At 37.0% G+C, this 27,882-nt stretch overlaps 1 protein-coding gene across 5 annotated transcripts in view; it reads right to left on the reverse strand.

The window, feature by feature from the left end:
* The window catches only part of ATP8B4 (ATPase phospholipid transporting 8B4 (putative)), a 303,343-nt gene that overhangs the window by 47,094 nt on the left and 228,367 nt on the right, over positions 1-27,882 (reverse strand). For all 5 annotated transcript variants that reach the window (XM_025883645.2, XM_025883647.2, XM_025883642.2 and 2 more), the window contains 6 exons: positions 23,508-23,696; positions 17,463-17,578; positions 13,991-14,155; positions 12,864-12,975; positions 10,966-11,071; positions 1,148-1,292 (listed from right to left, as the gene is read on the reverse strand). In XM_025883645.2, coding sequence (XP_025739430.1) covers positions 1,148-1,292; positions 10,966-11,071; positions 12,864-12,975; positions 13,991-14,155; positions 17,463-17,578; positions 23,508-23,696 — 833 coding nt within the window. The remainder of the gene's footprint in view (positions 1-1,147; positions 1,293-10,965; positions 11,072-12,863; positions 12,976-13,990; positions 14,156-17,462; positions 17,579-23,507; positions 23,697-27,882) is intronic.

A 27,882-nucleotide genomic window follows, 5' to 3' on the forward strand; every position in this document is an offset into this window, starting at 1 on the left:
CATACATTATCACCTGAGTACTCTAACTCACCACACACTGGCTTCTTTGAGACTGAGGGAAAGTCAAAGCACAACTCATTAGGAAACTTTCCATATTTTTAGTCCCTGGGCAATTCAGCTTGGAGGCCACCAGCTTTAAGTCCCAGTTGACAGGCTTATAATTTTCAGTTGCTGCTCATTTGTGCAAAGGAGAAGTTCGTGTCATCTGGACAAACTTTTGACTGAGCTTGGCCTGCAGCTGAGCTCTGTAACTTTCCATGGTGTAGAAGGCAACACATCATTACGTCTGGAATCCAGCTGGATAATGCTCTAAGCACTAAGAGCTAACAGACAGCTGATCACAAGGGGGAAAATACAATATACTCATATCCAACCTCTTTTGTCCTCTAAGAAACTGTCTACAAGAAGATACATTTATTTTCCAAACTCCAAAAGTGAAAAATGATCATCAAAGCTGGGGAAAGATGTGAGATTAGCTCTTTGTGCATATAAATGATAATTTCACTGGAGTGCAATCAGAGCTTTTGTTTTTTAAATTAGAAACTCAGAAGAGTGTTTTGATATTTGTTCAAGATTTGGAACCTGAACTACATTAAAAGCACAATGCAAGTTTATTCTATTACGACAAGAACCAGATTTCCTAATCAAAGCAAATTGTTTGGCATTGCTGTAAAATACTGCTATTTAGAAAAACCACCAGAGGTATCTTAATGGCAATAATTTGGTGTGGTAATTATATGAAGATCAGGTTGTGCTCTGCCAAATCACAAACATCAGCAAGAGCAATAATTGCAATACATCCAACAGTTGCATTATTTTAATTAAATAACAGGGAGCTGTGACACTCTCCCTTAGAAAAGCACTTAAACAATACTGCTAAATGGTCTACAGTCATTTAGACAAGATTGATGTTCTGTGAACACAGTATTTCTTTGGATCCTCCCTTTCACTGTGGTGGTTCAAGCAATAATGTATGAAATATATATCAGAAGTTTCCTTTCCCCTTGCAAACAGGAAATCATTGTGTATACCCTGTTTCTAGTGGTGTCATTTGTTTGGAAAACACAAAAGGAGACCTCAGTATGACAGTACAAAAGAGACAATTATTGGGATAAAGAAAAAGAACAAAAGCCTTAAGCAAACTCACCAAACTGTGGCCATTTATGACTAAGGCATAATCTCCTGTTATGGTTTCTTCTACAACTGAGTCCAGCTCCAGCTGCTGTTTTTCAAAAACTACATGGCCGTTGGAAGAACTTCTGTTTTGTCCAAACAAATTTTCCTTTGCTTTTCTTGAAGGCGGCGGGTGGGGGGGGAAACAAATCATAACAAGTTTAAAGAGCATACCTATTACGCTAACAAGAGACTGGCCTAGAGGTAAATTCATTTCGTCACTATTCAGATAGACTATGGCATAAGATTTGGTTACAGTAAAGCAAGCTGGATGATTCTTAGTGATGGGGAGACCGTAGCAAATTTGCAAATTCCAGGAAGTAGGAAAGTAAACATAATGAAAACAGAATAATTTTGAACGTTTACAATTACCTTAAATCTAAATTATCATCTTGAGCTGGGCTGGAACCAGGTGCCCTTGATACATTTGGCCCATAAGGTTGTCTGAGCTTCAGGGACTCCAGAACCACTGGTCTGGCATGCAATATTGTTAAATATTGAAAAGGGAAAGACTAAAGACAATTGATGAAACCTTCTAGGAATTCCAGGACATCAATATATAAAATAAATTCATTAATTTGCAGAACAATGTCATATGATCTGGCTTAAAACAGCAGTCTCTTAAGAAGCACATTTTCTAAAAATGTGACAAAACTAAATGATGGCATTTACTGAATTGGCATAGTCATTAGAATATAATGGACTGTTTTAAGTGAAAATTGCACTCACATCAGCTCAAACAATAGTATAAATCTTCTGGGGAAAAAAATACAGACACCAAGAGTAGAGGGTCGTTCCAAATGGAAACTGCTTCCAATGCCCCAGATCTACTTAGCAGTAGAAAAATCCTGCTCACACTCATCCATCTCTGCTATTTAAGAGAAAGATTGTATGGTCACGTAACATGCTTAGAAGAGGCATTTTACTCTTCTCTTCAAAATGGAAAGATAATGCCTTTAATGGAAGGGAAATTTCCTCTCTGAAGACCCTCAGATGACAGGCTTTGAAGCAACATAAGGGCAAGTTAACAAGACTCCAGTACTTTCAACCACAACCAGAGGGCTACATGGCAAATGCTCCCTGAAGATGAGTGCCAAAGCCAGCCACCAGTATGTTAGGCCACAACTTGCATCTATAAAATGAGTGCCTGGAGCAAATGGGGAGTGGGAGGCCAGAAAAATGGGTGTTTTGGCTTACAGCAAAATGAAACTGTTCCCCAAAGGCTCATCTTATATAGAAAACATTTATTAAAATGGTTTTATGATGTAAGAAGGAGAGAATGTTCACTGTACAAAAACAATTATTTTAGCCCTTAGCTTTCTAATTATTTGAAAATGAAACACTAATTATTTATATGCGAAGTCTAAAAACAAAAACAAAAACACAACACACACACACACACACACAAAACACCCTTATCTTCTGGCTCAACATCTCCTTCTGCTGTCCAAGACCAAAAGCACAGCCTGCATTTAAGAACCCAAGGAACCCAGAGATTACATGCCCCTGGCTCTAAGAATGATATCATGCACTTAACAATCAGTCTGCCGAATCAAAGAAAAAGATTTATAAAGTCAGAGTGCTATGTGTGAAATTTAGGGAGTTAAGGTGGAGGAAGGAGTGGAGAACAGACATGAAAAATCATTGTTTAGTGGGAGAATCAGACTTTTACATCAGATAATCATGTCAAGGAGTCCTCCTAACAGGAAAATTTACTGTCCCATATAATGAAGAAAGCTAGAGAAACAAGCTCCCCAGAAGCGAGCGTTTCTCTGGCAGTGCTGCAGAGCTCATAAATTGGGTCTTAAGAAAGCACCAAAGGGCAAACATCTCCCGAGGTTTCCTTTTTAGTAAAGTTCTCACTCGCTGTATAAATGACTCAATCTCTGTTTTCCCCCCAGAGAATAAAAACATTCCAAAGAAGGGTGAAGTTCATGAGAGTATTGGCTGAAATTCTATTTACTTAGGACTTTTTTCCCCCTTCAACTGTCTTCCTAACATCTCTAGGCAGAAAAGAGACAGTTTTTCAGGCTCAGCTTAAATTCCCACTGTGTGCCCTCCACATGGGCCAACCATCCTCACCAGACAGGGCTCACAAATTTTCAGACCTCTGCCCATGTTCTATAGCTATCATTTCTTTCTCTTCCTGGAACTTAGCTCTTAAAATGCTAGCTAGTTCTTGAAAAAAAAAAAAATTTATTAGGCGGGGAAAAACTACACGTGACTTCCTTTATTGAATAGGAACTATACATTTTTGCAGACATAACACACAATGCTTAACCACAGAACACAAATAACAAATGCTAAAACAAAAGAAGGCCTGTGTTTTCCCAAGCTGTGTAATGAAGGGCAGTCTATTAGAATGCTGGCATGCAGAAATGCATTAACGGCTGAGGCGACCATGGCATTCATAGCCCTGTGCCACCGCAAACACAGCAGAGCACAGTTGGGCACATGTTGGCTTACATGCACTCTATAAAGAAAAGAGATGGTATGCTCATAAGGCACTCTGTGTTCAAACATGGTATGGACCTGTAAGGAAATGGACTGAAAGCATGGCATCATGTTTAAAAGAAGACAATCCTGACTTCGATATAAGAGCTTGGAACCTGGAGAGCTGGGCTTAGGCCCAGGGTATTGCCTCTGACATCTCGTTTGCCCACAGCTGGGTGATCTGTCCTCTAGCCACTTGACAAGTCAGTTACAGACCCAGCACAGAACCCAGGTCTTCAAATTCCTAGTTCTCAGTCTACTGCACTAAACTGGTTAACATATAGAGTCAGTCACAGGCTGACAAGGCCAGAGGAGCAGTTATGGGACAGCACCACACTGCCAACAACAGAGAAAGGGAGGAAGTACATGAAATTTTTATTTTAAGCCCCAGTTCCATCCCTTACTACCCATGCGGTCTATAAGACAATCCCTAAACCCGTGTTTTATTAGAAATTAGGGGAATGGGACAGCCCATCAGGCTGTTGACACCAGCTAGGAAAACCTGGGCAGCTGCACCAGTGTGTATTAGAACATTGCCAAGATTTCTTAGTACTCTAAAATGTTCTGGTTTATGATAGAAACCCAACCTACTAAAACATTTTGCCTGGGTGACTAGAAGTTGGAAATGAGGAATGAGATGCATTTTGTTTGGCCTGCACAGTGTTTTTAAAAATCTGTATGAGTTTATGGACATCATGATGTTCACCTTCACCAACGGCTCCACCACTCCCTAATGTCTCATATATAGCTCAGATCACACAACTAATGTTACCTGCCTGGTTCTGGAGCCATTTGCATTTGAGAACTCTGCTTATTCAAACAAGTAACTAACTTTCTACCAAGTAGTGCTCAAAAAAGTGCAACATGTATTTTGCTGATTAAAGAAGAAATATCAATTCCTAGGTATATCACCAGAATATTTCTCAGAAGCAGTACAGTCACATCATGGTTTAATTTAATATTGGACATGAATTTTTTCAACAAAACATGGGACCAATATAACAAAAATGAAACATGGAGTTTGCCTGTAAGTCCAAGCAAAATTATATTCCCAGTCTGTCTTCCTTTGGGCAGAAGACATATGTATTGGTGAAATGTAATCAGTGTGATGATCTTCTGAGAAACCCATAGCAGGGTTTAATTGTAGATTTCTGGGCATGCCTTTAATACTAAAACAGTTATGGTGGCAAAATTAACCCAGGACTCAAAGTGGCTAAAACAGTTTTCATTACATTAAATTTGAAGCAAGCCATATGCATGATATGCATAAAAATTATATATCCATGTTTATGAAATAATCTAAGCACATTTATTAGGTTTAAATAGAACCATTTAGATCATTTCCTTCTAATAGCTACTGTCACTTAGATCCTGTTTTTTTGATACACTTTTTTGGGTTGTTTTTACATGAACTCCCACTGAACTCAAAAACATTAACACAAGAAAACACAAGAAGGGTGCAAATTTATGATTTTAATATTTCATTCCCCAAACTCTGGGTTTAGACATAAGTAACCCAGATTAGGATTAGAGAGGGCACCTTTGGCAATCATTTTTCTTGGATGCTCTGTTTCCCCTAATCCTACTATTAAGGAAATGCATACTACAAATGTATTCATTCCTCTTATACAGAATTTTATACCATGCATTGCCACCCTGTCTTAGACTCTGAGAATGGGGTTACCTTCAAGTCTGGGTTAAAATAAACATTATTTGCTAGGCAGTTAAGCAAGATGACCTCAAGGGTCCTGAAATAATTAGTCTAGAGAGAAATTCCTTGTTTTTCCCCTCTAAATATTTTTCCTTCTCATTAAAAAAACTTCAGGCTTTTTTTTTCCAATTATGAAAGTATTACATGAACACTATTACAATTTCAAATAATGTGAAGAGCCATAAAGAACAAAGCAAACATGATCCATAATTCCAACACTCAGAGAGAACCACTGTGTATGTTCTATAGAGAGCTTGATGGGTAGGTAAAGGACAAAAATGGATATAGATGTATAGTGTTATATATACACACATATATACAAATACATACTTTCTTTGAAAAAAATGGATCATACTGTGCATATTTTGTAATCTCATTTTTCACTTAAATATATCATGGACATCTTTCTGTTTTGTTTTTTATTGTTTTATTGTAAAAGTAAGAGAAGACACAAATTTATATTAACCTATACGAAGTTATAAAATATGATAGAAACTGTTTTCATTTTAAGTATAAATTACATCATATAACATCCAGCATTATTCCTTAGAAGTCTTTCTCTCAGAATTCTATTCCTTAGAAGTCAGAATTCTATTGTAATTATGTTTAGACCATCTCTCTACCAAGCACACAACAACAACAAATTGAAAGAACAATTGTCAGGGCACCTGGGTGGCTCAGTTGGTTGACTGTCTGCCTTGGGCTTGGGTCATGATCTCAGGGTCCTGGGATCTGGCCCCACGTTGGGCTCCCTGCTCGGTGGGGAGCCTGCTTCTCCCCTCCCCCTCTACTGCTCCCCCTGTTTGTGCTTGCACTCTCTCTCTCTCTCTCAAATAAATAAAAAAATATTAAAAAAAAAAAAAGAATTGTCTCTGCGATAGTCTCTACCATAAAAATTCAGCCAGTCAATAAATCTGTCAATCAAATATCAAATAAAATCTGATCGTCTCTAATATACCTAGTTCTGTGCCGCTAATGGCAGAAGATATGAAAGCATACAACATAATTCCTATCCTCGAGAAAGTTTTCCAAGCTTGGTATTTACCTTCTTGGAAAATCCAAAGTATTTACTAGGACACATATCTTTAAAATGACAATGTGAGAATGACCAGGAGTGCTTTGGGAATTTTTTTTATTTGTCCCAGATATTTATTTTTTTCTTTTTTTTAAATTTAAATTCAATTAATTAACATATAATGTATTATTTGTTTCAGAAGTACAGGTCTGTGATTCACCAGTCTTATATAATACCCAGTGCTCATTAAAACACATACCCTCCCCAATGTCCATCATCCAGTTACCCCATCCCCTCCCCCCCTCCCCTCCAGCAACCCTCAGTTTGTTTCCTAAGATTAAGAGTCTCTTATGGTTTTTCTCTTTCTCTGATTTCGTCTTGTTTCATTTTTTTTCCCTTTCTTCCCCTATGATCCTCTGCAATGTCAATAAACACATCACTTTTAATAACTGCATAGTATCCCATTGCCAGTGTATGTCATGGTAATTAACAAAATCCCTTGTGGCCGAGTATTTGAGCATTTTCTGATTTTCTATTATAATTGATGCAGCAATCAATATTTCTTTATATACATATTCAGACATTTATCCACTTGTTTAAAGACAATTCCCAGAAGTAGTGATCATTGGATCAAGCGTACATATATGTAATTTTGAAATATGTTGTGAGTTTGCCCTCTAGAAAGTTTCTACAAACTTGGATTCCCAACAGCAATTTATAAGAATTCATATTTCTCCACATGCCTTCCACTTAATGACAGTTATGCCATCTATTTAGTCAACCAAAGGTAGCTGGATAAAATCTTGAGATAGTAACAGGAGATCTCACAGAACCAAATACAGAGGGAACAAAAAAAGAGTTAAGACCTTGCTTTTTAAGTACCAAAATAGACTCTTGAAACCCATAGCAGCACTGATCTTGAATTTTGCTAATGGGCTTTTTGAGAGGGAAGAAAAAACATTCTCCAAGTTTCATAAGACAAATCCTTAAAGAAATCAAGGGATAAGATGTTGCCATAAGCAACAGAGTAGAAAGCCCATCCAAGCCTAGAGGTAAGGGACTACGAAGAGAAGCTTAGATGCTGGTGAGTCATTAAAGAAAGCTGGGTCCTAACTCACACCCCAGACCAGTAGTGGATGGAGGAATGTGTGGGTAATGAAATCCTCAGATGAGTTTTTGGGAATCTGAGTATGGAATAGTTGCCACTGAAGTATGGTGACAAAGAAGATCTAGAGTAAAGGGATTTCAGGAACAGAGGCGGCCTTGTGAGAGCACATGTCTTCTCAGATACACAGATGAAGAGCAGCCATACTTTTCCTATTTCCCCAGGAGCATGTGGAATGAGCCAAGAGGGACAGCTGGCAACCCAGAGAGATATGAGACCAGACAGGGACACAGAAGTGGGAAGTGCTAGATGTTAGCAGGGTAGATGATGAGATCAGTGACAGATGGGGCAACTGTGAATCCTAGACTTGAACTAAATTTACCCAAAAGTGCCTATTTTAATTGTTCTGCCATCAGGCAGAAAGGGGTTCAAGTTCAGTTTTATAAAATTTAAGGAGCTTTTGTTCGGGCACAGCTGAGTGCATTCTGGGCTGTGAAAGTCAGACAAGCTAGAAATGACGTAGGCTCCTACTTCTCTTCACATCCAATCAAATTCCGCGTCCTATCCATTCTACCTCCAAAAGAGCTGTCAGTTTCATTCCACTCTTTTGGCTCACTGCCTCAGTTCAACCTCATCATCTCTAAACTCCAGTATTCCAACAGCTCCCTGATGCATCTCCCAATACTGTTATTTTTCCCATCAAACATACTCCATCTAACCTGTCACTGGAGTGTTATTTCATAAATGTAGAATTGTGTTTGTTACTCATCTGCTTAGAAGCCATTCACATCCACTCAATGACTTTAGGATTCAGTATAACCACTTTCACTTGTCAATCGATCACCAAACTGTCTCTGAAAAAATGGTCCTCACCTTTAATTCTATCATACACCCTAGCTACAACATGGAACACTGCTTCTAGAATAGAACATGATTTCCTTCATGTTTCTAAGCCTTCGTATATGCTGTTCCATCAACCTGCAATATCCTTATCCAATGTAACCAATCGAGGAAGGGATCCATAAAGGTTGTAATAGAGGTCAGCATGTTGTTTTCAATATCTTAAGAAGGTTAATAAAAATATAGATGGCTATATGATAAGAATGTATAGACTCACCACTTTTTCTTAACTTTCGTGTTATTTTTAGCTACCATTACATCAACTGGGTGCAGAAAGCTGGTATATCATGCTTCTGGCAGCTGATTGCCTATGTCTTTACACAATACATATTGGGAAATCTAGTTAATTATGATCGATACAATTTTATTATTATTTATATAATTTTAATATAGACTCCACGGAGTCTATTGGGGAAATGTTAATTAAAGTAGTCCCTGTTGTGGGAACAAGGGGTGAAGAAAAGAGATAAAGGGGAAGGAAGGAAGTGGGGAGCGAAGGGGAAGGCAAGAAAGATGCTCATTGAATGGCCACAAATCTTTACATTCTTACCTCTTTTAATCTCCTGAATAAGTCTACAGAATAGATATTTGTATATTTTCCCATTTACAAATGAGGAAACAAATCAAAGAGAGGTTGAATAGAATATTTAAAGTAACTTAGCCTGCCAATGAGTTGGAAGCCAAGATTCCAACTTGGGTCCAGCTAACACGAAGCCCATATCCTTCCTCTTACATCTGCTGCCTCTCCCTGGAATTTATTCTGCTCTCATCACTACTCTGGTGTATGACCTCAAGTGAAGCAGTAAGATGCCTCAACAATTACATTTTTTTATATCAATCATTTAAAGGGAGTAAGAATACATCCAACATATGTTTAGAGAGATATGTGGCAAGTGATTTGGTGCACAGACTCTGGGACGACACTAGATTCAAAAACCAGTTGAACAACTAGCCAGTTGTGAAACTTCAGGCAGGTTATTTACCCTATCCATGCCTCAACTTCCTGATCTGTAAAATAAGGATAATGATAATGCTTAACACTGGGTTGCTTTGGGAATGAAATGCAATACATGTACCCTGCTTATAACAGTGCCCCGGGCACTGTTTCAAAGCATTTAGCACTAGGCGCACTACGGTCTAGATCTGCTCACATCCATCTTCCCTCAGCAAGAGTTAAATCCCCTCCACCAAAAAAAGGTCATTTAAAGAGATTTTCTTAAAATATTTGTTATTAATTACTAAGCAAATTATTAATATTTCCCCCAATTTCCCAATGTATTTGGCAAAGACTTGCAATCTCAATCATATCTTCTAACCAGCATGTACAGCAGTTTTCTACTGGGAGTAAAACAGTGTGGAAGTTGGGAAATTTGATCTACAAGTAGCAATCGGTGGTGCTGACAGTTAAGACTTTCTTTCTTTTCAAGGTTCAGGAACAAAAGCGTAATGATGGAAACACATTAAGGAAGCCCATGGTGTTCCACCGTTGTGTTGAGGGGAAGTTAGCCCCATCTAGAATGTAGCAAGATAGAAGCAGTTTGCCTCTAATGCAATAATTTGTTTGGCCAGACCCAAAATGGATTGAGTTTAAAGATGCTACTGCAAGCATAAGTGAGCAAAAATTGTTATAAGACAGCATTTTTTAAAGTTCTGGGAAAATAATTGTGCAGACTTTCAAAATCTTCTTAAAATGAAATAGAAAAAAAGGGATAAAATTGGCAGACTTTAGGAAATGTTATTTCTCAAAATTTAATGTTTGTCCACTTACCTAATTTCAGCAGTTATGTATTTTCTGGCATTTGCAGCAGTTACACAAATTTCATGGCATTCTATTTCTCATAAGGATTATAGAGCTGGGTTTAACAGTAACTGTGTCAAAATACCTACTTTCTTTAATGTTGAAAGACTCTATTCCAACTTTACATACCATCTCCTCCAGCTGCGTTTTTCAAATTTATCTGATCAATTTCATTTAGGTACTTATGAAAATACAAGTCCCCATCCCCCAGCCCCTGGAGATTCTTAATTTGGGGGGCCAAAATGAAGCTAGGGAATTGCTATTCTAAACAAATGCCCTCACTGAATCTGATCACTCATCATATAAGAGCTAGGTACTCACCAACACATAGTTTTAAAGGATAATTTAATGTAAGTGATTTGAAATCCTTTTCTAAAAATGCTTGGGGGATGCCTGGGTGGCTCAGTCGGTTAAGCATCTGCCTTCAGCTCAGGTCATATCTCAGGGTCCTGGGATCGAGTCCCATATCGGGCTCCTTGCTCAGCTGGGAGGCTGCTTCTCCCTTGACTGCTGCTTGCCCTGCTTGTGTTCTCTCTCTCTCCAACAAATAATAAAATCTTTAAATATATATATATTTTAAAAAATAATAAAAATACTTGGAAAACGTCGGAGGCCTGAAGACAATGTTTCACTACTGATGTCAAACTTATGAATAGGAGTTTAGGAAACATGCAGGAAGAATTCTATTCCAAAATAAGGCCAAGGGCCTTTCTACTTTCTCAACTATCTCTCCCTTTCTCTCTTCCTTTCTTTTTTCCTTCAACACTTACCTGAGTTCTTCTCTGACTTCCACTGCTGTGTTCCCTGCTATAATGAACACATCATTCATGTCATCAGTCAGCATGTTGCAGGCATAGCCAATGTTGATGGCAGTTTCTGATACAAAATAAAATCCATCTCAGTTAGAACATTATTTAATAACATAAGTAGCTTTTTCATAAAAGTTTTGAGGCATTACCCTTTAATGTCAGAGAGAACGTGATGAGAGATAAAATCCAAGAAACCCAGAGCTAAATTCAAAGACCCAGGTTCCAGGATCAAATTCACCACTTGTTAAATCCATGGAGAAGTAGCAACATCTATGAATTCTCAGCCTTCTCATCTAGTTTTTGAAAAAACTTCTTGATTCCCAAAATTAGTATTTATGAAAATACCCTAAGGCCCTGTGATATAGTGAAATGTGTAAATAAAAAAACTTTTTACCTGAAGTCCCAAATACTGCCTTTGGAGAGCTAAAATACTTAATTTAGCTATTATTTAATCTGATGTGGTATACACATTGAAAAAACTCACAAATTGTTCAGTTGAAAGCAAAAAATGTTCTTATAATAGCTTTATAGTTCTCCCAGAGGCAACACTGCCATTTTCCCATTAAGTAAATTAAAGTTTGGAATTTGACTGTCACCTCAAAGACCATGCAGGACTGCTGCTACTAGATAAGTGGAGAAGTACATGATGTTGAGCAGTCCCTCCTCCACTTCCATAGAGCTGGACCCTTGGATAGTTAGATAGACCTCCCATCCTCAGTATGGTCATTTGTTTCTCATTCTATTGAGTCATTAGGCTCTTGCCAATTCTGTGGGATAATTAGATTTGCCCTAAGTCAGAAGGCAATTGACAAAATTTTAGCATATCCTTTATATAAGCCACAGAAATGAAAGCTAAATAAGAGTAAACTAGTGTATATTCATAACTAAGTAAATAGTTATGAATGTACCCACTGATCAATGTCAAACTCTAGGAAGTCTCTACTAATACACCACAGAGCTCAACTCTCTACTGTTTATTTTTTGTAATCAGTGATTTGGGTGAACACATGGAGAACTGACTTATCTACAAATCCTCCAATGTTCTAAAAAATATGTAACATGTAGATAGAATCCTGAAAACACATGTGCCAATTTACTAAATATTCTGGTTTACTAATGACCAAGCATAAAATCATTTTTGTTTTAACCATTACTGCTAGCAATAGATCCAAAATGTACTGATCCCTTTTCCTTCTTAGGAAACACAGTACCCTGAACATAATGACTCTTTTTATGCTGACTTGGCATTTTGTCATGTCTGAAAGTGGGTCAGCTCTCATTGTACCACTACATGGGCAGTCCTGGAATTTAGCCTAGTTGCACTGGTACGCCTGTGGTGATTGATAAAATGCCAGAATATTTCCACACCAGTTGATACATAGCCACTTCCCTGTCTCCCCAAAGCTTGCCATCCTGATCCCGTCCCTAATATGCCCAAACCTCCCTACCATCAAGAAAATAAAGGAGTAGTTAGGTCTCCAGTGTTTCCAATGGAGGTCTCCAATGTCCTGCTTCAGCGCTATGCCTCTCTCTGTCCTGATTGGGGGCACTGCTCATGTGAAACAATAAACATTTTTTAATACCATTGTTGCCTACAGGTGAAACTATCATATTTAAGAAGCAATTGAGCTGAAACAACTGACTGAAGAGTATACTATAGAAGATAATTCATTAGTTTTTGTTTTAAATAATAAATTTTTGTAATATATTAGCTTTCCTTTTTATATTTCAACTCTTTCCTATGTGAAGGGCTGTGTAAATATCTAATTATTTAAGCTTTCTGGTTAATTAAAATTTTACCAGAGAAATTATTGCCCCCCCCCCTTTCAAGACATCATCAGCATCCATTTTCAATTTACCTTGTTTGTCTCCTGTGAGGACCCAGATCTTAATATTAGCTAATGATAAACTTGCAATCGTTTCAATAACACCCTCTTGTAACTTATCTTCTACAGCAGTGGCACCTAGTAGCTTCATTGAAAAATAGAGAATACCTTATGTTAATGCAGGCAAACAATATCCACAGTATCTATGGCTTTAAATCACAGTTTAGAGGTCAAGGAACATGAATTGAAGAAGGAAGTTATGATGCATTGATACAGCAAACATCTTATTACGTGCAGTGATGGGTTGGGAAGGTCCTCAAGAGGAAGTTCCCAAATCAAGCCAACCGATAGTCACACCAGTTAATGGCAGAGATCCTGGAGGTTAGAATTTATGAGGGGTCTGATATGCTCAGGTAACATATTAGCATAAACCATCAGAAGCCATTGGGCTTCTAAGAACTGAAGAACTCCCCAGCCTCTTCCCCACTTACATCAACATGGAAAGGTCCAAAGGAGAGCCCTAATTTCATAGTAAGAATCACAAAAAAGTAACAAATTAATTTGTTAATGGCTAAATTAACAAACCAGCAGATATCATAAACTAAAAAGTGAAGGGTCTTGCATAATATTTCATCCAGAGATGAACATAACATGCTCCTTAGTACCTCACAATAGCTAAGCATCCTGACCACTGGGGCCTCAGGGAAGAGCAGTTTCTAAAATAGATCATAGTCTGGGCAACACAGATATTATCAGAACCTCATGGCCTAGGATGGTTTAGAGCTATAGCTGCTCTTCATGGAAAGTTTCCCTGCTCAAAAAGGTAGATCATAAAGAAAGGAGAGGAAAAATAAAAAGACAAACAAAACACACAACATCAAGGACATACCAGAGGCTGACAAAGAATAGAGATGCCACTATCTTCTACTTTGGGGAAACTTCCAATTGTATAAGCTACTGCTAATAGAAATAATCCTTTAGGCTCTGTAGGGCCACACATGGCACACTTGAAGCCGATGTATAAAGCACGACTCAGTGTTTGAAAGGGTAACAGCTGCTATGTGCAAGATGATTTGGCAATGGATTATTCCTATGCTAGATCTCTAAACACATTACTATCCCTTCTATAAACAGAAAACATCATGCTTCTAAGCTCATACCATTAAATCCCTTTCAATTTCTTCATATAGTCCAGCTATCCGTTCATCCCTCTCATCCATGAGAGCACCTGCATCTTCAAGCATCTTATGCCACTCTTTAAAGTACTTGTCATCCAGATCTCTGTATGCAATGGCCAAGGTTCGAAGGCCTTCCCCTGCAAATTCCTGTCAGAGCAGACATAGATATAGGAACCATCACAGAATGGTAACCATGGCAATAACAGCAACAATAATGGGTAAGAAGTTTTTCACTTAAATTCATTTTGTCCCAAGAGTATTACTTGGCCATCCTGACCCCCAACTTTTTAATCCCCTTGGAAATGGGATATAATGTTTGTATTTGGTATTTTATTTCTATGGGGTTAAAACGCTCAGGGGAGCTAGCCTTCCCCCTAAAGATAGCTGCAAAGCCTGCCGAAGTGCCCTCGGTGAGAAGTGATCAACCATACCCATGACTTGAGATATCCATTTGAAGCAACATAGATTGGTTCCAAACTGACCCCTGCATGAAGGAAGCACTCCTGGCAGTAAGAGAGACCCAGCCTGCTTCATGGCACATAGCCCTCGACTTCCAGCGGAGAGGAAAGGATCCTCAGGGGAACCACAGCTCTCAACAAAGACAGGAGCTCTCTCAAAAGACGGCAGCATGACAGCTCATCAGTCTTGTCATGTTCCGCCTAATAATATAGCTGTGTCTAAAATTAACTGAGTCCTACTTCTCTTTATGCTTGAAATCTTCCATAATAAAAAGTCAAAGTCAATTACAGATGAATAAACAAACATTGGTCAGGTAACAGAAGTTGAGGCATATTAAGGTTATAAGAATAACCTCTAGGGGCAAAAGGGAGAGTGAGGCAGAAAAGTTAATACAAATATTTGCTTCTGGGAAGCAAGAAGTAGAGGCTGACTTTTACTTTTCATTCTAGATCATCTGTAAATTTTCTTACTTTTTGCTATATGAAAGTTTTATTTTAATAATTAAAATTCTTAGAAACTTAAAAAACATCATCAAGTCAGGTTATTTTTAAAAATTACTATTTTTGAGAAACTGATTTCTATGGAGTATTTAATAATTGGTCAAATGAATTGAAGAGTCATATTTTTCCTTTAGTGTCTCGGTAAACTGATGATTTCTTAAATGATACCTTTGGTGCTTTATCCTTCTAATAGGAAAAATAAGTAAATACAAATGGGAGACTGGTAGTTGCTAAGTGTCTCACATAGTCACACTAGCTAGAAACATATGTAGACTGCTTTGGGGAAATGTTAAAAACCTCCCACTTTGTCTAGGCCTCCAGTGGTCATTTTATGGGCCTCTACACTGCAAGTGTTATAAAATTTCTTCTCCTTTGGGCATTGCCACTGAGCATATCTTCTCTGTTGTGTTTTGGCTTATAGAACAGACATAGGTTTGTGATCAGGCACAAGTTAAACCATGACACACCCTAATTCAGTAAATGGAAAGTAAATTCAGTGCATGCTGCAATGATGTGGTTTTGCCCACAGAGACCATGAAAATTATCCAAATTTATCTTGTAGGCAATTGGTAGCACTCTGGACATTGTAATCACATTTTGCAAGACCACCACTGGGTTCCCTACTGATCTGAAAATCTAGTTACTGCCTAGTAATGATCTTTTGTCCCCTTAATTCACAGAAACACTTCTTTGCCTTTAACTTGCAACCACACTGGGCATGACCAGTGCTTTCCTCCCTGTTCTGTACAACAGTGAATCAACTCAAAATGGCATTACAAAAGGGGACAGATGATTTAAGTTATTTAATTAGTGCATGAATCACAAGTTTAATCCTAAATGAGCATTTAAGCAAGGTCATTTCCTACCATTAAACAATTCAAAATCAATTATTAAGTATAAATTGAAAACCTCAGAATTTAAAGTCAAAATGAATAAAGTGAATGAAGCAAAGAGCAAGTCAAATTGACATTACTTGGAAAAAACCTCTTTTGCATAGAAATATAAAAAGACCAAATTAGACTTCCTATACTCTAGTTTGAAAGGAAAACGTATGAAAATCCAAAGCCTTGGGTGTTTGAGCAATGGCAAAAATCAGATACTTATGATTCTAATGTTGTTTTCATTAAAAAAAAAATTAAAAAGACCATGCCAGCCTTCTGGAAGAGATTAAAAGAAAATCAAGAATGCTCTATTGGAAAGACAAAAACAATAGCTATGTTTGTACCCAATATTACTAAACCATCATTCTTTAAACTTAAAGTCAGGCAGAGGGATTTTTTTGTTTTGTTTTATTTATTTGTTTGTTTTTTAAAGATCCAGGGAATGTTTTGTATTAAATATAGGGCTTGACAAAGGACATGAATCCTCAAATAATTTTTTAAAGGAGAGAAACCAATGAGGATATGAGAGTTTTGACCAGTTGCCCTTAAAGTTCATATTCGGCTAAATGGAACCTCAAATAAATATTAGAGAGACACTTGAATCTTCAGGTTTAAACCAGGTTAATGTTCATATTAATTCATAGACTCTTATTCTTTTGCCAAAATATATGTGCCAAATTTATATGGCATAAATATATATGCTAAAGATTACTCCTGCTCCCTTCAAAAAGCTTTTGTAAAGAAATTATGCATAGTCTCAGAGTATGTGCATTTGGTAGCTTCAACATAAAGAATATAAGTGACTCATCATGATTTATGACCTGAACAGAAGGACCCCTGGAGGAGAAAGTTGGCTACTATTTTCCCCTTAGCATCTAAGCATGACCCTAAGCTATTCCCTGGGTGGCAGCAGGGGTGGGGGGGGGGTAATCATAAGAAACTCCACTGGTGTCAGACACATTAGAACCCAAGAGAAAGCAACCGTCCTGCTCCTCTTTCCAGAACCAGTCTCCAAGGGAAGAAGCCTCAAACTGCAGAGGAGTTAGAGCAGGTTTCCCTAGGTGTCCTGAGCCTTTCCCCGGCCAGAGTTCAAGAGCATACGCTCAGCAGCTATTTCACAGCTGCTGCGTGTTAATCCATCTGTGGTAAGACTGATCAGACTTTCAGCAGGCCAAGGAGAGGGGTCCATGTGCCAGGTTCCAGATATTCACTGGCACAGTTTCCTGTGCTTTCTATTTCAAAAGTCAGATCATTAGGAGAAGGAAGGGAAAAATGAAGGGGGTGGGGAATCGGAGCAGGGAGACGAACGATGAGAGACTATGGACTCCAGGAATCAAACTGAAGGTTTTAGAGGGGAGGGGGGTCGGGGGATGGGTTAGCCTGGTGATTAAGGAGGGCACAGCACGTATTGCATGGAGCACTGGGTGTTATAGGCAAACAATGAATCATGGAACTCTACATCAAAAACTAATGATGTACTGTATGGAGACTAACATAACATAATAAAATTTATTTTTAAAAGTCAGATCATTTTGCTGGTATTTTAAAAATTAGACCTAATCATAGGAAGCGGCCAAAGGGCCATAGTGCTAACCTTCAGACAGAAGCACTTACACTAAGATGGTTTGTCGTCAAAGTCAGAAGGTCTTCATTGGATGGATGAAGTTTTTCAAATAGAATAGTGTCTGCTCCTTTGGAATAAAGCTTTATCTGTCCTTCTGGGTTTCGAACTGAAAAGAAAAATTTTGCATGGGAAATAATCAATGAAATCTGTCAAAACTAGACCTTCCTAGGGCTCCAGCCAGGAAATTTGGAAATGGGCATAATGTTTTAGCCAGTAGTAAAATATTCAGTGCCTTTAATTAGAAGGTCACTATCTAAGTCACTTGGCCTTATTCCTATTCTATTTACTTAGAAATATTCCATCTACTGGAATCCTTTGATTTCCCAAACTCAAAAACAAGTTTATTCAGATGTGTATGACCTTACCATTTTCCTTGCCTACTATTTTGAAGGGTTGATAAATTCAAATTAAGCCTTCTGGATTGAACAGAATTGAAAGAAAGCTTTGCCTGCCTGTCTCCTAGTGCAAAACTCAAGACCTACTGTAGGAATCAACTATCACTGTTATGCCAAATGATCTCCACATGGAATTCTAGCCATTCAAGGCCATGGTTTACACACTAGTTTTCAGTCCTTGCTGATGTTTTTCTTTACCCTCTTTACTCATTGGAAAAGCCCTTTCACTCTTGGTGGTTGATTTTTTCAGTCACAGTCCTGGCCTGCAAGCATACCTCACATGGGGCTTTCAAAATTAGTTTCTACCTTCTTTTAACTGGAATTCTGTATCAGTTAGGGCTATGTTTTTAATCTGCCCCCCTCCCCACGTTTGGGAATGACAGCCCTGACAAGGATCCCCTTCATTTCAGTCTTTAAGTCTTCCCCTGGCTGTCCTACATATTGCTGTCAAATCTTTTTTTAAACTACAGAATCCTTGGCCTACATTTGTAGGCTTGGTTTTACAGCTTGGCACATAGTAGGCCCTTAATTATTTGTTTGAATGAATGAATGAATGAATGAACTAATGAATGAACAAACAAATGAATGAATGAATATATGAATGACATGGTAATATATTTCTTTCCAGGAATTATCTACAATTTAAGACAACTTTCTGGGTCACAACGTAATGGTCTGAACACTGACCATTACAAGCTTCATCATAGCAAAGATTGTTACATGCTTTCCACTCAATTGTACCTTTTCTCTAAAGTAGAATGCCTCAACACAAATGAACATAAATACTGACTACTATTAATTTAACAGAATATAAAATTTAGAGCTTGACTTAAAGGAATATAAATACAAAAGTATAATAAATTAATCTCTCTTCTTATCTTTACTCTTATTTAGACTTGATCTATTCTAGTGTCCTCCTAGCTTTGAATATATTTAATGCACCCTGGAAACTTTTTGTATTGAGACTTGTCTAGGGCTTGTCTTCTCTCCTAAAACCCTTGGTGGGCTCTCCTAGTTGCCAGAATTCATGCAGTTCTTGTATTCTGGCTCTAATTGCCCACGTTGGGGAAAAAGAAAAAAGCATATATAATATATCTAATTGTTCAAGTTGGGGGGAGAAGGAGTATTTAATCCTAGCTTTCTTTTGCTTTTCTTCTACAGCAATCCAATTTAATAATTTCTCCCTTCTATCACCAGAGCTATAAAGGCCAAGTATGTGCATCCTACTTTTACCAGTATGACTTCTCTGTGACTGTTGTTTATAGTCCAGGCTAGGACATCAGTTCTCAAACTTTTTGGTCTCAGAACCCCTATACACTCTTAAAACTTTGTGAGAACTCCAGGGCTTTTGTAAAGTGGGTTATATTTATCAATATTTACCATATTAGAAATTGAAGTTGAAAAAATTTATTATATCAATGGTCTTATGACACTAGTTATATTACTATAATAGTGACTATAATTTTGATAATAAACATATTACATATTAACATAAATAACATTTCTATGAAAATAATTATAATTTCCACAACAGAAAAAAAAATTAGTTTGGAGAGTGGCATTGTTTTACATGATTACAGTTCTCTTTAATGTCTGGCTTAAAAGATGGTCGGATTCTCATATCTGCTTCTGTGGTTCAATCTGTTGTGATATCATACATCATGTGGCTTTTATAAAACTCCACAGTATACTCATGAGAAAAAGAATGAAAAAGACAAATAACATTAGTATTATTATGAAAATATTTTTGTCCTTGTGCATCCTCTGAAAAGCTCCCAAGTTTTCTTAGGGTTCCCTAGACCACACATGGAGAATCACTGGTCTAGGAAATCACAAACCAATTATGATTTGTGCAAATCCCTTACCATCTCTTCATCTCAGTTTCTACATATGAAAAGGAGATATTTAAACACTCTAACTTCTAGGGTCCTTTTCAATCTACATGTTTCTCATTCAGTAAAGATTTTCCATTTCTTCCATGTTTTTTTTCTTAACCCAGCATTAGTTCCTTTAAATTTGAGTTTGGGTAAATCCAATTTCATGGAATCTTGCTTAATTTTACTCACTAAACCTTTCCTTTTGCAGCTCAGCAAGTTTTGTATCTCTTCATTCAAGGCTTCTAGTCATTTCTGCTAGGAAATCTCAAGGCTAATCAAATCTCACTTATTTCAGAAGTTAGCCTTTTTAAAATGAATTAAAAAGAGAGGCGCCTGGGTGGCTCAGTCAGTTTAGCATCCAACTCCTGATTTTGGCTCAGGTTATGATCTCAGAGTCATGGGACTGAGCCCTGTGTTGGGCTCCATGCTCAGTGGGAAGTCTGCTCCAGATTCTCTCTCTCCCTCTGCCCCTCCCCCCGACTCTCTCTCTCAAAAAAAAAAATTAAATTAAAAAGAACAACAGTTTTAAATGGTCAAGATAACATGTGGGCAGGGTCCGGGCAAAAATCATAGATTTTTAGTTATAAATTCTTCTCCTATTGCCAGTCCTTTATATATTGGTGTTCTTCAAAGATTTTCCTAGGATCTAATTCCCCTTCCAATCTCCATGTAGTCACATTCATTTCTATGGCTTCAGGTTCCAATGACAGAATGATTGCTTTTAATGCCCAAATCTATCTCCAGCATTCCCTCCCAATCTGTACATCCAACCACCAATTAGATATCTCCTTTTGGATGTGCTCACACACACCAAACTCAAACTGGACACCTTATCATCCTCCAATAACTAGGTATTTCTCTTATGTCTCCATCTCAATAACCAGCTTCACCATTCACTCAGTCTCCCAAATCAGATATCCAGTCATACTCGAAGCTCCTCCCCCTCCACCACCCACACACCCAACTGCAGCCATGAATTTCTCTTCATCATCTTATCACTTGCCTATATTATCACATTAACCCAAATGGTTTTATTCATTTCAACCCTGCTTCTCTCCAAACTCTTCTGTAATCCAGCCAGAGTCATCTTCACACTACTGCTTAGAATCCTGCAATAGCCTCCATATGCCCTTAGATCAAGTTTGGACACGCTTAACATGGCATAAACAGGAATCATTAAGACCTGTCCTTTTCCAGCCTATTTCCTACCCTATTTCACCATCTTCTCCTGGGTGCGATCACACAGAACACTTTTCAATTCCACATTCTCCCCCAGCATCAAGTCCCTAGGACATGGTAGGCACTTACTAAATATTTGCTTAATTGAGTTGAATTATAATTATGCAGAATTCATTGAAAGCAGAAGCTATGTCTTTGTGACATAAAAAGAAAAAGGTCAGAAATGGTTTCCAGGTGTATGCTATAGGAGTAAATGCAATAGCAACACTGTGAAGGGTAATGAGTAATTCTATTTTGCCATATTTCAGTTGGATGGCTGTTCATATGTCCACACAGAGAAATGCCTGTTATATGGCAGTGTGATTTGTATTTTGATCCTCTCTAAAAAGTTTAGAGTTGAGCAACTCTTTCTAAAGATCTTGCAAGGGTTTTTGAAGGAGCTAGCCTAATTTATTCTTCCTTAATGCTTACTGCCTCTTGCCTCTATTAATTAGTATCTTTGAATTTTATCTCTGTATTTGCATTTACACAATGAGAATTGGTCCTTTTAAAACTGTATAACAAGATCTATATATTTATCAATATAGTAGATTCTATACCCTCTGACAAAATTCTTTATAGAAATCTATTTTTATTGAGGTACCTGAATTAAATCAGGGCTCTTGCCCTGGAATGAAAGTAGTACTAGTATCAAAACTATACATTTATGATTCAATCAATGATAGCGCCCCCTTCAAAAAAAGGGGGGGAGGAGAAAGAGGAAACAGAGATGGAGAAGAAAGAGGAGGAGGAAGAGAAGGAAGAAGAGGAGGAAGAAGAAAAAGAGGAGGAGAAGGAGGAGGAAGCAGAGAAGGAGGGAGAGAAGGACGAGAAGGAGGAGGAGAGAAGCAACAGCAGCAAATATGTGAGTCCTCACATCAGGGTGTTGTCCCCACAGACCAAGCCATGTGACAGTCATGAGACCAGCATTGTTTTTTTGTGCCTTATTATCAGAGATTTTTCTACCCTAGTGGAGCCCCTCTTTCAAATTCTCCTGACTGAAAACCAAACAGAACCAAAATAAAGCCCACAAGCTTCCATGCATTCTGTGGTGGAACATCACCTTTCTTTATATGGGATCCATTAAGCCAAACATCTGAAGTTTGTGGTTAGGCTGTGATTTCTCCATAGCCCATAGTGGTGACTGATGCTGTGGGAAAGCCAAAAGCTTCCCTGTGTAGCAATTTTAGGTTTTTGTCAACACCTTCATAGCAAAGAGAAGCCAGTTCTAGGCCAACCCAACATTAGTAACACCTCCCCTGACGCTGTAAAAAGAAGATTATTTCTGCTAATACATCATTAGGCCAAAGCCTAGAGCAGCATATGTGCTCTTCAGCAGTACCAATGAGGACTGCCTACAGCCTGCTCAAAAATAAAGAAATAAACAAACAAACAAACAAACATAAACATCTTCAGATGATGTTTGGTTTTTACCTGCTGAGAGCAATCTCCCACAGCTAGTTTCAGGTAGTTAGAGGCCAAAAACCTACCATGTATACACCTGTTTCCTGTAGTAGAAACTGATTTAATATGATGATCAGGATATTCATAAATTACAACATATTGGGTTAAATCTTATTTAACAAACATTTATAGAAAATCTACTACGTGCCAAGCTCTGGGCATTTTAAGACGACTAAAACACAGTAGTGCCCTCACGTAGCCCATACTCTAACAACTGGGAAGATCATGAGTATCATGGGGCTGGTAGCACACTGGTGTTATGAACAAGGTGCTCTGAGGAAGAGAAGAATGCAATTATTTGGAGACTAGAAAAAGAATTGAGGGAGTAGGGGACATTTAAGTTGGACATTTCCAGATGACTAGAAGTTTTCCAAGAGAAGTAGGCAAGAGGAAAATCCTAGGTAGAGAAAATAGCACACACAAAGGGTAAAAGTACACAATACATGCCTGGAATGGCAAGATCTAATGAGGCTTGGGAAGTTTGGGGAAGTAGAAGAGAAGTAGATTGAGGTCAGATTGTAAATAATCTTGACCATCCTGCTTAAAATGTTACCCTCCAAGTTCTAGGAAGCCACCAAGGATTTTATGTAGGATTTATGGCAAAATCAGGCCAATGTTTTAGAAAGAATACCCTGGTACCAACACAGAGTATTAAGTTTTTGACAATACTGCAATAATATAAGTAGTGGTGAGAGCCTTAACTAAAGCAGTTATACTGGGAAACATCTCTAGGAAACACAAGGAGTAGTATTTGAGGATCTATTAATCCTCTGTGTCTCAGTTTTGTTATCTTTAAAATGGGCATAAAAATAATAGTACCTACCTTATAGGGTTGTTGTGACCGTTAAATCAGTTAATTCATGAGGAGCATCTACAATAGTGCTGGACTTAATAAGCACTTTTATATATTACTTATACTTATTACTGCAGTGTTAAGGCTAAGTTGAAAATGAAAAGTTCATAAAGTCACACAAAAAATCATAACTCTCAGTACATAACCAAGAGTGAAATCATTCTTGAGAAGCAGCAATGTAACAAGTACCATTAAAAGGTCAAACATAAGCTCAGCTGCCAGCCATACCTATGACAGACATCCTTTTTCTGATATTGTTGAAGTCCAAGAAGGCAAGCAGTTGGTAAGTAACCAGTGTTCCCAATTCTTCTACAGTTATTGTCTCTGGGGTTCGAGACTTAAAAATGAACCCAAAATTTCTTGCAGCAGTCACTAAAGCCCCCTCATCAGGTGACTGAACTTGGTAAATCAGCTGCCCTAAAAGGAAAAGAAACTATCATGTTAAACAACAGCAAAAAAATAAAATAAAATAAAATAAAATCTATTAAACAAAAAAGGAAAAAAACCAAATACGTTAATACTGAGAATAATCGCTAACATTCACAGAATGCCAATACTAACATCACCTCATCTATAACACTGAACTCAAGTGTTAGCTCCAGAAATCAGAAGTTTTCTACTTGCCAACCAGCTGGACCAAGTGCCTGTCCTGCGGGATACTACAGGACGCCAGGCATACCACCACCACAGCCCTTGTCATCTTATACAAAAATACCCATTTCTGCATCTCCCTTACCACCATGCTGAAAGTTTCTCAGGTCAGAGGCTGTATCTTTGTATTTTCAGTGACTAGAGATGTGCAGTGGAAGTTTCACAAACTAAAACACTTAATATGAAATAACTCACATAATCCTCACAGAAAGTCTTGAGGTAGGGATTATTAAAATTATTATTTCCACTTTATGCCACTGACCTATGACTAGAGAGGTTATATGATTTTTGCAAGATCACACAGCCAAAGAGTAATAGAGCAGGTATTCCAAATTCCACTTCAGTCTGCTATTAATAACCATTTTATGAGAATGCATACAAGATACCCTTGAAATCAAACTGGGGTGTTCATTTTTGGTGCTTGATATTGTGAAAGTATTGGGCTGGGAGTAAGAGGGGAGAAGAAAGAAAAATAATGAAATGAGCCAAAAAAACAAACTAAAACAAAAAACAAAAAGCCATAAAAATACAGCATGTATAAGGTAAAACCTTCTATATAAAATTCTATTATCTTTGTAAAAACACATTAGAAAAAGTAGGCAGAGCTATATCCATATTTACTGAGTTATAGTAATGCCCAAGATAAATTCTTAAAAAAATGAATTGCATATTAATGTGTATACTATGATTCCTTTTCATAAAAAATAAACCACCTACTTATCATGTATATTCATACACACACACACACACACACACACATACACACACACAAGTGGAAAGGGTAAAGTGATGCACACCAAATGTTCATTGGTTACCACTGTAGGGGTGAGATTGGAGGAGTTCATGGAAGAAATTATTAGCTTTGCCTTTATAAACTTTGTACTGTGTGGTTTTCCCTTACATGGTAGGCATAAATTAATTTTGAAATTCAAAAAGGGAAAAGAATTAAAGCAATTACTTGATTTACCTATGAAATTATATAACTTCCACTTCTGGCAACATGGTAAACTAGGTGCCAGGACCAACTTCTCTGCTACAAACAACTACAGATTCTGTATAAAACATTTTAATTTTTTAAATACAGTCATGAAAGATGTACTGGCAAGAAAACAAGAATTTTTCAGGTCAAAGACTGAGGGAAAAAATAAAATGAATAAAAGAAGACTGTAGCCAGCGTTTGCCTTGAGGGCATTTTCTGAACCAGGAGAACTTGATCATTGGTTTCCAGCCTCTGAGGGTTCATGCATATTTGCACCCTAAATTCATAATATCTAAGTGGCTTGAAAAAAAAATCAAACTAAAAATTTAGTTTAATATGTTCCTGTGTTAGAACACTGACCGAAGCAAAGCAAGTCCTCTCTGGAGGAACCAGTCTTCACCTTAGGACCCAAAGAATTTCTAAAAATAAACTTCCAAGTAAAATGGTCATCTCACAGTGAAAAATCATTAAAATCCCAATAAACAAGACACAATGAGAACCAACAGAAAGAAAAGAAAGAATAAGACCTGCAAAAACATCAGATATTGGAATTATTAGAAAAAGCACACACAAATACTTAATAGATTTCAAAAAAATAAGAGAGTCATAAAATTAAGCAGATTTGATAAAGAATCAAAGACCTTATAGAAATTAAAAATTAAAAGCTGCAAATTAGATACTACTAGAGAAAGAAGTAGTGTACTGGGGGGGGGAAATGGAGAAAATTCCAGGATATATCCCAAAGAGACAGAGAAAGGGAAAAATGAGAGAATTCTTAAAAGGCATAGAGAACAGAGTGAAAATATCTGACACTGAACATCTAATATGAGAGGGGAAAATGAATCAGAGGCAACACTGGAAAAAATACATGGCCAAGGAAACTCCAGAAGTGATGAGAGATGACATTCTACAGATTCATGAATCTCAGTGAATTCCAGGCAATATAAATTTTATAAAAACCCACACCTATAGTGAGAACATGGAAGGAGAAATCTTAAAAGTAGCCAGGGAGAGAAGACTGATGACCTTCAGTCTGACAACCGGACTGAGAGCTGACTATACAGTAAGAGAAATAGTAGCACGATACAGTGGAGTACCTTCAGTGTACTGAGAGAAAATTGTCACTTTAAATTTCTGCACACAGCAAAATCTTCAAGAATAAGAATGAAATAAAGTTGTTTTTCAAACAAAGTTTTTGAAAGTTTACTTCCAGGAGGTTCTCCCTAACAGAAATTCCAAAGAATACGCTTTATGTCAACAGAAGATCAGAGATGGGACAAGCATTAAAGAGCATAGAAATTAGTAAGTATATAGGATAAATCTAAGGAAACACTGACTATAAAAACAATAAAAACATCTTGTGGGATTAAAAAAGAAAATACATGACAAGAGGACTATATAATTCTTCTTAGAGGGTTGATTAGTGTTGAAGGGTTCTAAAGTCTTTGTTTTGTTCAAAAGAAGGCTTAGACTTTGATAAGTTCATCATGCTAAAATTTCTAGGCTAACCCCTAAAATACAAATAAGGATTCCAAAGCAGATTAAAATGGAATAAATCCATAAGAGGAAAAAAAAAGAAGAAGAGACTAAGACAAAAGATGGGGCAAATACAAAATATAAACTAAGATGGTAGAAATAAACTAAATATACCAATATTATATATTAAAGTCTAAATATATCAATAATCAATAAAGGTAATGGACTAAATGTTCTGTCAAACTAAATATTTTTTTAAATGTCAAAAATTATGTCATTCACAAAAGATGTGTCTAAAACACAAAGACTGACAGGTAGATTGGTGGGAAATAGTGGGAAAAGATAAACAATACAAATACTAACAAAAGTAAAAATCTCTAACTATATTCATATTAGCCGAAATAAACTTTAAGGCAAAAATACTACTACAGATAAAGAGGATCAATGTATATTGATACAAGTTTAATTTAAAGAGACATAAGTCTAAATGAATATCTAATAACATGACCTTAAAACATAAAAAGCAAACACTGACACAGCTACAAACTGAAAAAGACAAATTTACCATTATAGTTGATGATTTTAACATACTCATTAATTGTGAAATCGAGTACTCAAAATAATCCACAGAGGGTTAGAAGATTGAACAATTCAATTAACAAACATTATCTCATGGATATATTTAGAACCCAGGACCTAATAACCGTAGAATGTACACTCATTTCAAGCACACATGAAACATTTATGGAAACTGAATACATACCAGGCCATAAAGCAAGCCTCAATAAAGTTTGAAGGATTGATATCATGAGGCAATAAGAAAAAAAATTCTAAATTTTTTATCTCTTTAATTGCAATACACTAAAATAAAAGAAAAATCCTATTAAAAGCTCTGGTACTTTCCACTTTACTGCTTCTAAAATTTCATCCTGGAGAAGGAAATGAGAATGTCAACTTCCCCAAATGACTTCTCCATGAAACAGCACACATTTAAAATAAAAGCGATAGCTTCAGCTATAAATTATACAATCATAAATTTTAAGTTTATTAGATTTGGGTTCTAGTCTTTTCCATAATTAACATAATTAACATTTATATATGAAAACTCTGTTTTTCAAGGTACTTTAACATACGGATTTAAGCTATCTATCCTGTAATTAAAGCTTTAAAAGGAGAGCAAAATAATTTCCCCCTACTCAGTGATGTAATCCTTCACTTAGAATTTGATATCTTAAAGCAAGAGACAGAAACAGTTTAAAGGATATATACATCTACATCTCTTCACTTCAAAATGCCTTTATATGGCAGGATATTAGCCAAACCCATGAGAATGGGTAAAATTTAAGAATGATAATACTAAATGGTGGCAAGAATGTCAAGGTACTAGAACTCTCATACACTGATGGTGGGATTTGTAAAATGATACAACCACTTTTGAAAAATAGTTGGGCAGTTACTTATAAAGTTAAACATATACTATGATCTGGCAATTTCTAT

Source organism: Callorhinus ursinus, unplaced genomic scaffold, assembly GCF_003265705.2.
Source record: "Callorhinus ursinus isolate GAN/ISIS: 27379988/994484 unplaced genomic scaffold, GSC_fseal_2.0 scaffold25, whole genome shotgun sequence".
Lineage (NCBI taxonomy): Eukaryota > Metazoa > Chordata > Mammalia > Carnivora > Otariidae > Callorhinus > Callorhinus ursinus.